Here is a 12736-nt window from a genome sequence, read left to right as displayed (position 1 = left end):
ACGGTAGACACAGAGAAGTTAGTCGAAAACAACATAAACGAGTGTTTGGGTTCATTTTTGCTTCTTTCTGGAGGTGAATTATGACCACCTTTGGGTGTGACGTGTTCTTTCATGTTCTGGTTTCCCAGGAATCTCCAGAGGGAATATGAGCAGCTACAGGAGCAGCACGGCCAGCGAGGAGCCCCCCCGGAAGGCCAGTGGGAGTCGGAAACTTCCTTCAGCCATCCCGACGAGGCTGATCTGTTAGCCGAGGCCAAACTGTTGCGGCAACACAAAGGCCGCCTGGAGGCCCGCATGCACATACTGGAGGAACACAACAAACAGCTGGAGTCTCAGCTCCATCGCCTACGCCAGCTCCTGCACCAGGTAACACTTCTGATCCTGTAGGCAGGTCAGTCAGAACCTATTTACAGTCTCACGTTACAGAAATGAGGCGTGTTTGCCGTGTTGTTGCTGTGGATATTGGCACTTGCAGTTGCAGAATAGGTTTGTCTCAGCCATGTCCCAACTGTCACAGTGAAGAATGCGCTTCCAGAATGAAAGATGGGTTTTCCTTTAGCCCCCAGCAGAATTAAGAAAACATGTTTTCCACGGGGATTGTGCGAGTCTGCTGTGACAAAGCAACAGCGGTGCTCTGTCTTTATTCCAACAGTTTATGGCATCGCTGCAGAGTGCGACTGAAGCCATCTGAGATTCTAATTAATAGGAGTGATGAGTAAAATACAGTGTTAGTCTGGTTTCATTTTTTATGGGCCCCACGTTCCTCTTTCAGGTAGCAGCTAATTCAGGTAGCTGCAAAATCTCTCAGTTCAGGGTTGTACTGAATTAATCTTAAATCGTTAGCAGATTATCCATTTAAAGAACCGGTTGGCATCGTTCTAACATCTTTATTTCATCATAGAGACCGCTATCTACTGTTCAAACAGTATTTTAAGCTTCACTGGAATAGATTTTTCAGTCCCCAGAACAGTTTTACAATGCTCTATTTGAGATCTGAACGTTTTGTACGGATAAAACCTGTCAATCTCTTAAATAAGGGAGCGCCCTCAGACAATATGTGTTGTTTGATAGATGATGTTTGACCCCGGTTTTCCTCAAAAAACCCAAATAAAATGAATGGATTTCTTCCTGATGAGTAATAGTCTTTCGCCGCCTCTGGAGCACAGTCCGCGCACGGTCGTGATTTGAAGTTTATTCCTTCCATAAATTGGCCTGTTGTTTGGGAGCAGAGGGGCGGTAATCACAGTTCACAGCCTCGCTCATATCAGGTGGCGGCGCCGCTTCAGTGCACCTCATTAAAACAAAACCTTCATCTGAGAGTTGGACGCTCATAAAGAACTCCTCAACATACTCAACATTTCCCAGGCATTCACATAAATCATCAGTATAGATTTACGTGTCCTTTTTGCCCATTTTATGGAACACACTGACATGTCCCTTTTTCCTCCCTCTGCTGCTCGTGTTACACCAAAATCGTCGATGGTCGATGCTCAAACGACCCTAATCACGCCATTCCCATTCCATCCAACCAGACCCCAGCATCCATTTCCAGTCCCTCAGATTTGTTTACTTCCTTCCTAATTGCACGCTTGGCTTGGATTGATTGAAGTGATAAATTCACGACCCCTTAAGCCAAACACACAGCGGTCTCAGCAAGCCTCTCTATAAACAGGAGGGCAGGTATCTGCTCTGTGCAGGACGGGGGGGGGGGGGTACAGCCTGCTGCTCTTAATGAACTCTTAGGGCACCTCAAAGGTGAAGAAGCCAACTTATTGTTTGACTATTATAATAATTAAGAGGCTCACGTCACACTGAAATGTTTCCAGACATGTTTTGATACGTCCCAGCAAATGTAGATGAGGAGATGGATATGTCGTAATAGAAACGTGGTGATATTTATATCTGAATGCTGATGGGGTAGCAGCAGAAGGAGCTCGTGTCCATAGCAGTCTGGGCAAATGTGGATCTAATCTTTGCCTGTGTGCAAATGTCAGCCTGCAAAAACAAAATCTGTGCACAAACAAGCCCCAGGCCATTTCATTCTCCAGGGTCATGAGGCCGTGTCAGCTTGTCTTTCCATCAGCCATCTGCGTCATTGCTGAGGTGCAGAATGACAAAATCCAGGCCCTTGTGACGGTAATGGCTGCCATCAGTGGCTTTTCTCCAGTGTCATCCCAAACCTTCGCTGTCCCTGAAGCAGCAGGGGTGACCTGGGCAACGACAATCTGGGATAATCCTGTAATTGTTACTATATTGCAAATATCTGCCCCCGTCTATCAGAACATGGTTTTACAAATCATCAGCCATCCAGTCCTAAACCCCTCTAATCTGATAGTGCAGTAACGACGGGATTATCTGTCACTGTCAGGACACCTCAGAGAAAAAACGGCTGACATTCTACTGTTGTCCTCAACAACAGGACTGTGTGCTCCGAACATCTGACTTTTCAAATTCGATGTGTTCTCCAGAGGTTATGAAATTTGTTCCAGGCCCAAAAAAACAACTTCTTTTCTGGCGGCGCTCTGAAATCCCCTTGTCTGTGCTGTGAGGCATGATTAATTTCCAAGTTGTCAAGTGGATGCCAAGTGGAATAATTATGCTTTAATGATGGAGTTTTTCATTTCTGCTTCCTCCTCTGCGTGCGGGTCTCAGCCGGACATGGATTCGAGGGTAAATGGAGTTTCTTCCCCCACCGTTCATGACGGAAGGCTGCTCGCTGAAACCTCAGGTGGGGCTCCGAACGTTCAGAAGTGTTGCATACATGAATGTAAATCCCTGCGTTTGCTCTGGCCTAGGCGGCGCAACAGTGGTCAAATAGGACCACTTCTCCACAAATGGGTTCTCACCACAGCGCGGCACCAGATTAGAGTTTGTCTGCAGAAAGAAAACCCGTGTGTGTGTTTGTGTGTGTTTCCAGACGAGCTGCTAGACTCCCACAACAGCAGCTCTGACCTGGCTGATGTAATGGAGCAGATTAACAACTCCTTCCCTGCATGCAGTCGTAAGTTTCCCACCTCTCCTCCTCCTCCTCTTCCTCCTCCTCCTCTTCCTCTCACGCACTGTCAGATTCCTACTTCATCTCAAGGACAGTGTGGCAGGTGGCCAGATAGTTTGTACCCACCTTTATTTCACTTCTGTATGTGTGTAATTGATATCAATTAATATCAGTTTATATCATACTGATCTGCCTGACCAGTGTCCATGTGAATTAGTCTGTGAGGAGTATAGATGTGTTTTTTTTTTAATGGGTATTACTTTTCGAGGTGCCGTTGTCCCTGATCGTTTCACCTGTAATCTGTTTATTACTATTGTTCCAGTTAATTGGATTAATGCTTAATGGGTTCAATAGCCTACATTATGAGGGTTTTTTATGGTATTGCTTTCCTCTCCAGCTTGCTGAGGCTTTTATGGCCACGACAGTAAATCAAATGAACTGGATGATTGAGGCAGGGGGGGAGGGACAGTGACACCGTGGCACTTCCCAGACACAATCAATAAAATCTACAATTACAACCAGGCCAATCAGCCACATTCTAAATGTCTCCTCTCCTTTTTGACACATCTATCTCTTCCCCCATCACACAGTCATTCATAATTTGTTGGGGCCCGTGAACTCTTCCTTGCAGTTTAGATTTAAATGTGATTTTAACTGAATAAACGGAGCCTTTAGTCCGTTTCAGTTTTGCTAGTTTCATGTGGTTATGACCCTCTGTAGAAGAATTTGAAAGAACATCCATCTCTGGGTTCAAATAGAACTTTTCATTGTAAGTAAGAACTCCTTCGAGGGATTCAGTTAAAAGTCGGATCTATAGCTCTAATCTGCCATTATTAGCATTTATACGGAGCAGCCAAGCGTGTTTGTGAGTACGGGTAAAATACCCAGAGTCTTCTAATCTAATGGAATTTATGAAAGTGAGGAGGAAGTCAAGCGTTAACTTGCTGTTTCTTTGTCCTCCTCAGCCTCAAGTCTCTCATCCAGACCACAGGTAAGATCTCCTCCGTGTGGGTTCTGTAGATCTGCCATCAGCGCTTTTGTCCCAGATAATTCGCACAGGATCGATTTGTTCTCGCAAACAGGAAACAAACTTTCGAGACAGATACAGTCCTTTCAGCACGGTTGCCTCAGTAACAAGATGGCTGATGCCGCCAGTGTAGAGTTAGTTGCAGGGCAAATCTCCAGTGGGATCTGCGCCACAACTGGCCTCATTAGGAGGCTTTGTCGGAGGGGGAGGAGATTTTAGTGTGTATTTTCCAGGCTTTGCAGCTGAAGCCTTTCATCGGAGCTGTCGGTAAACACCACACATGGACCCTATGATGTGTCTATAGATCGCTTATTTCAGAGGACAGTAAAGGAGGACAGTCGGCATCCACCATCCACTTCTGTTGTTGTCTTTCCTGTGTCGTGTTGTGATTTTCCCAGATCAAAAACCTGTCAAAAACCAATCAAGTAGCTGTTGTCTATAGTGGAGAGAGCTTTTCAGGGATTCCGCCATAGTTGTTGACATAAAAAACATGCCAACACTCAGACAATACCACAGCTGTTGAAGGTAACCTGTGTTCTGTATGATGCAGGTGATGTGAGGGGAGAGGCCGCAGGTGAGCACCTCTAAGGGTGCGAGAAGCGACAGGATCATTCCCCAGCAGTTTCCCCCTATTCAGAAATTCCAAAGAGGACCCGACGACATCACCAATTCTCCCACATTGTCTTGTACTATGCAAATTGTATATTTTTTTGCTCTCTAGATTGTACCTGAATTGTTTCGATATGCAGATAGAGTACATAGACACGGGCTTTGTATAGCATTATTTCTTTAATTCCAACTTTCACTGGGAATCAAATTAAAATGGCAAATTAGCAACTTTTTCCATGTTTGGGAATCTTGCACTTTTTCCAATTGAGGTACCATCATGCACACTGTCTTAAAGCATGTTTAATGTTGAGTTCCCCTTTAAAGCATTGATATGCAGGCAGATTGGATCAATTCAGTATCACCCTTGTAACTGTAAACCCCTCCTGTGCCTATACTGTTTGTCATTCCACACGTGGAAGACAGAAATTAAAACTGGGATTGTGTATAAAGAAAGGAACAAACAAATAAAGGTTTAAATCTTGAGTTGTTTTGAATATTGGTTTTACAACTTGCCCGTCATGGTCATGTAGAATATTTTTTTAAAGAGGTATATGTGGAAATCAGAAAGCCATGATTGCCTTGCTACCTCAGACTCACAGACACAGTTTGGGTTTTGTGGTTAACTCTGTTCAGTCGATCGTGATCAACAATGAGATGCAGACAGGGGGGAAAAAAGATGTTACAATTACTGTACCACAATGGGTCTGTGGCCTGCTGAAGCTATCCGCCCGCAACGGCGAGTTACAAAACTTGTATCTGTTGGTTTTTCCACTGGCCTTCTAGCACTGGTCCCTCACTGCATTGTGTCGTGTTTTCTATGCTATCCTGTAAAACTTGTGAGACTGAACAACACTACTATAACCTCCACTGACTGTAGACTAATGTTGATGTTGGTGATGATTTTAATGATTCCAATCACGATGAACCGTACCCTAGCAGAACTGTGTCACATCTCCTGAGGTATGTAAAATAGATTAAACACACTACATGTTATATGGCTATGTTTTGTTCTAAATAAAGTTTTTACAACATGTGTGTGTTGCTTCGGCAGTGCGTCTTTGTCTTCTCTGTTTAAAACATTCACTTTGCCTGTGTTCTGGATCATTTATCAGCGAGTGCGCCCTTCCCACCTGGATCACCAGTACCAATGATCCCAGTGGTACCAGTGCAGGTGTTCTCTGGTAACTCTGGATCTTGCTGACAGATTTTCAACCACATACAGTAGATCGATTGACTATGTTGGGGAGAAAGTGATCAGTTTTCTTCCCGGCAGTGTGGGCCCTGGTGAGGTTTAGTTTTATACTAGCCCACAAACATGTAAGATTACAATAAGCCTAAGTGTCATATGATAAAGCATAAGTGTCACAGGATAAAACAAGCATGATATATACAAAAGGAGCATATGAGAAAATGGGGGATGGATGGTCGGGTTGTCTCCTGCTATCCCGAGGTGACAGAACATCGGTTAAAGCAGGTCACAGGGTTCTGGTCAGGAGTGATAATAAGTAGTTACAGCATTGTTATATGAACAGTTTGAACCTAACAGACTACTGGAACCTTGATCAGCAGCATCTTCTCAGGCATGTCCTCATAATTCAAGGCCTACTCCTACAGTCATCTTTTACATGTGATACACACACAATTGGCAGGATTTAGTCCATTTCACTAATAAAAGCTATTCATGTATTAATATGTATTCAAAGAGAGCGTTTAACTGCGGAAACGTAATTTTTATTAAAGGTTTTACGTAGTTGCAAAAGTATTTTGTAAAATAGCATCCAGCCGCTAGTCGGCGCCCTAACAGCGTAAGGTAAAATTACCGCTGCGCAATAACAAGGCTAGCCTGGGCTAACCGCTTTAGCTACTGGGAATATTAAGGTAAATTCATTTACTTGACCTCGAGGTGTATTTTTATTATCGTTATTTTAACCCCCTATTTTCTGCAGTTACATTAACTTTTAGAATATCAATTTTACTTAATTATTACTTAATTATTTAATTACCTACGTACTTACGTACCTACTTAGTTACTTACTTACTTGTTTACTACTTACCTACTTACTTGATTGTTTACTTGCTTGCTTAGTTACTTACCTACGTACCTACTTACTAGCTTACCTACCTACGTACTTACGTACCTACTTAGTTACTTACTTGCTTACTAGCTTACGTACCTACTTAGTTACTTACGGTACTTACTTGCTTACTTAGTTACTTACTTGCGTACTTACGTACCTACTTAGTTACTTACGGTACTTACTTGCTTACTTAGTTACTTACTTACTGACTTACTTAAAGAATTCACGCTGCCAACCTCGTACCGACTCGTCAGCTAATTCATCTAGTTTTGAGTTGCAGAAGTACTTTTATTCCCAAATATCATGTATAGGAAACACAAACAAACTGTTATAGATACAGTTATAAATCTATAAATCTATTTAAACAGTGAACGTGGACGCTACTAAACGGATCCAGGTTTAGTACGGTAATTGTACCGCTCCCCCCCCTTTGCGGATGCCTAAAATGACCTGTGTAAAACCTGGCACACACATCATTAAACGTGATCTTTTCATTTATATTGATGTGGTTTCATCTTTTTTTTCCTCCCATATTTGTTTTTTCATCTCAGGTTCCAGGTGAGAAAAGAGATGACGGATCACCCAAACAGGTAAGTCAGTAAACTACCTAATCTTAATCCTGTGTACTTCTCTACAGTACCACCATCTGTGCCCTTTGGTGAGGGTGAAACTGTGGTGGTTTCTCTTTGTATGACTTTAGCAGTCCACCACTGATAATGATAAACCCGTTTTTGCTCGGATGAGCCAGTGTTGCTGATGATGCTCTATGGTTATTTTCTCTCTTCCCATCCCATTCCTCTTTTGTGCGTCAGCATTTGCTGGCATGAAGGGCTGGATGACAGCTGCGCCTTTGATCGGATGCTTGGCAGGTGGGGTTAGGCTCCGCGGCGTGGGTGTCTTTGGCAGCCGTCCCTGGCACAGGCCGAGGAAGCGGGACAGATGTTGCGGAGGGAGGAGCGGGGACGTCACGTGATCCACCCGGTGCAGGTGCAGGTAACGCATTTTTATCCCCAAAGTCAGCAAAAGAGAGGAGAGAAAGAGTGTGAGACAAGCCAGCGTCATGAGAACGGGAGGATAATGTTACAGGTTTTATTGCTTGTATTCTGTCAGCAGTTGGATCTGTGTTATGCTTACACAGTGCTCCTCTATGCAAATGTTCTACCTCACACAAACTTGAGTTCAGCTCGTATCCTAATGAGCCTCCCAGCTTTAACAGTTCCCATGCAGCCCGAATCTGCTGAAGTTTATCGTCCCCAGTGCACTTAAGATCTCCAGAATATGCTGATGGTGCTGCTACGTGAATTAGCATTAGCACCATATTAGCTCACCATTTGACAATTACTTTTAAGTAGCTAAGTCTGGCAGCACTGACGAAGGGTTTTTATTTTGGATACCTTAAGGATTGTTTTGGGGCTTTTTTCCCCCTCTGTCAGCAAATTGCTCTGTGACCATTAAAATAAGTGAAACCTGATTAAGTGTTATATCAATTTCTTAATTTCTCTTTAAAACTGACAGATTCTCCATCATTTTGATGTTTTAATGTAACGCATTAATGTTAGTGACCACATCTGCTATCTCTGTAAGATTAAATAGATCCAAGAAATGTACATATTTTTCTCTGATGTTGTGTCTCATCTCTCATGTCTGACCTTGAAACAGCAGCAAGTAAATCTTGCTACACTATCCAGTTTTCAACTCAGGTCAAACCACACATTGAGACAGCTCTCATTTGAAATTGTCTAATTCTATTAAGCAGCTCTGTTCATAATTGCCTGTTTATCCACAGTTTTACTTGTTTTCTGTGCTGTCAGTACTGAACAAAAAAGCCATTTATCATCTTCAAGCAAAAAAAGGGACCTTATATTGTGTTTCTCTACGTGTTTTACACATGCCTTTCTCAATGCACAGTGCATTATACAATTAAAATCAGTATTTCTGGAAATGGAATTTGAATCAATAAGCAGCTAATGCACAGTAGTGTAAATAGGGCTGCTTAAGCTAAACTGAAATGCCTGGAATTACCTCTTTAACAGGATCATTCCAGATGTGTGCTCAGACAAACCGAATTCTGTGAGTCTGAAATTAGAGCAGCGGAGGGGTGAAATCAGCCAGTAATTCACTGCTCCATCACAGTGGGGTCCGTTACCTCCACACAGGCTCATAATCTTTATGGCCTTGTCTTAGCACCGTGCAAATATAAACCAGACAGGCATGGTCCCAGACAGGCATGGATGAGAATCAGGGGATCTGTAAAAAGAATTAATCACTGTTCCTTTTTAATGGGAAAACTCATTAGAACCCCCAAATCTCCAGTCAGTGTACCCTCACAAGCCCTGAGCTCTGACTGCCTGATGTCACTTCCTGAGGCGTGTCTTGGAACAGGGATGTACTTTGTGACCTTTGACACGACCTTGATACCCAGACACTCGTGTTCCGATGGTTTCGTGTTCACCATCATTTTTGTGTATCATCGTTGTGATTCCCTGAGGCAACGGCTGCAGTGACGGAAGTGGTCATAAATCTTGACAGGATGTGACAAGAGGACGTCCTGATGTCCCTGCAGATTTACCTGAAATGTCCCCCAGGGTGGACGCAGGAATGGGTTGGATTGTGCTGATCAGCACACTTCCATGGCTGGCAGGTCAAGCTTGCTTCTTCATTATGCTTTACCAGCGTCCTGTAGACGGAGGAAACAAAGCATTCTGAATTATTAAAGGCTCATTTTGTTACTCTAGCAGCTACGTGTTTGTAACTTTAATGTGTGGAATGAATTATCCACGAGCTTGATTAGAATGAATTCCTGTCATTAGACGACTTTAGGAGTGAGACAGGCTACAGGTCGTTGGCTGGTGATGATAAGGAAGTTTTTCTCCATTTGAAATAAAATTGTGAATTTTATTTTAACTCAATCCACCAAGAAAGAGCCAATTAAAATCCAGATTCTGTCCAGATTCTCTTTTTACCACCAAAAGCGGTTTAGGTTAGCCCACAGATTGTCATTTAAAATAAGCTCACGTGTGCTTAACTGCTGCGTGCGTTCATTTTTAAGGTGTTGATCCATCAAAAGTTAACGGGCAGGAACGTATTCAGTGGCCAATAAAAGAGCCTGACTGGAGGGTCAAATCCCCAAACTCCCCGTCGGTGAAAGGAAAAGATGATCCCTGAACTGGTGAAAACACAAGAGCGATGAAATCATGAGGAAATACCTGCCACCACGCAACAGGCATGATTGGTGGTTGCAGACACACCCGTCATGGCTTTGTGGACTGAAGTTTGACATTAAATTTAGGGTCTGGTAGTTCGGAATGATCTAGGTTGCAGGTTTTGCAGATGCGGTGACATCAAATGCAAAGAGCTTCTGTGCCCTAATAATTTCTAAAGAAACATTAAATTAAATCAAGCAAAGCAGGGCACATGCAGCAGAATGAGAGGTTTGTCTTCTGAATTTCACCCTCTGATTCCTCTCAAATCTATATTCCATTATTCATGGATGACATGAGTTTCCAAGGAAATTGATGTCCCACTTTCCCCAACCCACCTCTCAAAATACATGGAGCTGAATCCAATCCTGTTCAGCTCCCCCTCCCTCCCCTTCCTCTCTGTTTCCTTGTATCCTTTTTTCTTTGCTGTAGTCTTAGTCATAATTATCTCTAATTTGGGCCCTTCTGTTTGACACAGATTGCAATTGGAAACCAGGTTACCCTCACAGGAGGGTGCTTGGACCACAAAATGCCCAGCTTTTGCTCCCAGATCAGCAGAACAATAGCAGCACTGTGCCGTGGTATCATCGGAACCAGCCTGCTCTGGTATGGATCATCTCCTCCCTGCTGATGAGGGATAAGCTGCGTGATCACAACTGTGCCCACATGCAAATGTCTCCCAACTGGCCTTGTTTTATGTGGATAAAGCGAATCAATGCTGTGGTTTTAATTGCTTCCCTTTGTATTGTGTTGTTCTCAATGCTGTTTTATCGCAAGTCCCTTGTTTGTTTGTGTCTATGAAATTTCTATTATTAATTTATGTTTTATTGAGCTGCTGCTTTGTGCCAGTGTGATTATGTCATCGCCAGATTTTGATCAAATCTGAAAAGCTTAGTCAAGTTTCAAGGTCCTAGGCTTTGTCATTTGTACTTCCGTGGCAACCTTTTCTTGACTTTTGACAGCTCAGATCAGTTTTTCTCGGCTGCCAAAGGCAGTTTGTTCCGTCTTTTTTTAATGGTGGCAGAAAAATAACTGCACCAAATGTTTTCCAGTAATTTCTCTAAGGTCTGAGGCTGTGGAACCTTTGAAAATGCACCGAGTGACTGTCTGGCTCCAACTAATAAGGCTGTTTTTCAGATCTTTGCAGGGCAACATGAATGATTTCACTCAGGCAACTTTAGCCCAACAGATTTGGGCAACAGCTGCCATCTTTCAGCATTTGTAAATGATCAAATGTGTACATTTTAGGTTTATACGCTTTTAACGATCTGTGTTTTGAAATCACTGCAGGGGTGAGTTGGCAAAACGGAGTCAGCCATCCATCATTGCTCTTAGTCGCAGCAGACAGAGGTGAGCGGCCGGGATAAACCAGGGACAGGCTGCCAGCCCTCTCAAGGGCACCCCCCCCCCTCATAGAGCCCATTATCATTGTCCTTGACCTGAAGAACCTGCCCAGATGACAATGACATGACGTCCTCACACAAGGTTGGGCTGGATCCAAAAAAAGCAGGCACAGGCGCTCTTCGGTCATATTTAATCATTAAAGGTTTTTCATTTGGAGATCCATGAGATGTGGACATATTCATGATGAACTGGCTAATCTGCTTTAGTTTAGTGTAAATAGGATTTTAATGGGATTTTGGGGTCTATTTTCAAGGTCCAGGCCGTAATACTCAACCTTTGTGAAACAAAGCCACACATAAATCACTGATTCAGTTGTGACGTCCATACTGTATCATTCCTTGTCATTAGCTTTGGGGGGTTTTAGGAGCTTCATTGACCCCATTTTTGCCTGAGTTCATCTCTTTTGCAGTGGCAAAGTGAAACAAAACCTGGAAGGATTCAATTTGCAGACTATCGGCACCCAAAGGAAAGCTTAGATAAGGTTTCTTGTGAAAGCTTTGAGAACACAAGTTTAGCACTGTAATTAAAAATTCATCAAGTAGTGAAATGAAGCAGAGGCTAACTGTGCATAAAGGGTAATCATCTGTTCAGTAGCTGGAGGTCAGAGTTTGTGTACTTTACTTTCAGATATCAGATGAGGGCTGGCATGAAACTAATGGACGTGTTAGGGGAGCACGCTGACAAGCATCGTCACATAAAGGTTAATTTGTTAATTACCATAGTACATGCAGAGCTAGTAACACAGCAGGAAGTTGGCAAAACTAGTGTTTGTGATGTAAGAGAGAAAGAAAACCACTAAGCAAAAATGCTTGATAATGAATTGGAGCTCAGTGTTTCCTCAGATTAGCCAGGCTGCCTCCATCTCTGATCTTCATATCACCTCATATTTTCCCCTATATTAGAGTTTTAGCATATTTAGCTACATATCTGGGGTGTACTGCAGAACAACGCGGCCTGTGATTTATTCCCCTGCTTTGTTGACAGATATTTTATGCAAATTTGATTGGCTCACATCTCCTTGCTGCCCATTTCCATAGCAAAAGATGATTTGATGTCACAGACGCACCCCAGAAGCCGTCCTCCTCCAGCAGAATGGTGTCTGTAAACCAATTATTTGTCATTAAGATTCACATTTTGAGCGTGTGTGATGGTATAAACCATAAAATAACTAGATTTATGGTAGTTTGGAATACAGGGTAAAAGGATAAACATTTCTTGTGAGTGGGTAGTAGAGCTGAAGCCCATATAAAATAATGACGTTTTTGTGCTGTCTTTAATTTATGCTGCAAACTTTGGGACCTAAAATATAGCTATACCCTGCTCTTGTGATTTAAAGTCATTTTGTGTGCGTGTGTAACTATTTTTGTAAGAAATTAAGATAGTATTAATAGCAAAAAGATATCAAAAAATGTTGAGAAGTGCA

General features: G+C 42.9%; 1 protein-coding gene across 8 annotated transcripts in view; it reads left to right on the top strand.

The window, feature by feature from the left end:
* utrn (utrophin) overlaps positions 1 to 5681 on the top strand; it is a 105472-nt gene extending 99791 nt beyond the window's left edge. For 7 of the 8 annotated variants that reach the window (XM_029849623.1, XM_029849628.1, XM_029849625.1 and 4 more), the window contains 5 exons: positions 129 to 366; positions 2653 to 2728; positions 2918 to 3001; positions 3961 to 3986; positions 4573 to 5681. In XM_029849623.1, coding sequence (XP_029705483.1) covers positions 129 to 366; positions 2653 to 2728; positions 2918 to 3001; positions 3961 to 3986; positions 4573 to 4581 — 433 coding nt within the window. In that variant the 3' untranslated portion in view covers positions 4582 to 5681. The remainder of the gene's footprint in view (positions 1 to 128; positions 367 to 2652; positions 2729 to 2917; positions 3002 to 3960; positions 3987 to 4572) is intronic. The other variant, XM_029849629.1, reaches the window with a different exon arrangement.
* The last annotated feature ends 7055 nt before the right edge of the window (positions 5682 to 12736 follow it).

Source organism: Takifugu rubripes, chromosome 16, assembly GCF_901000725.2.
Source record: "Takifugu rubripes chromosome 16, fTakRub1.2, whole genome shotgun sequence".
NCBI lineage: Eukaryota > Metazoa > Chordata > Actinopteri > Tetraodontiformes > Tetraodontidae > Takifugu > Takifugu rubripes.
The sequence above is the reverse complement of the archived record's forward strand: the minus strand, read 5'-3'. Positions and strand labels throughout refer to the sequence as shown.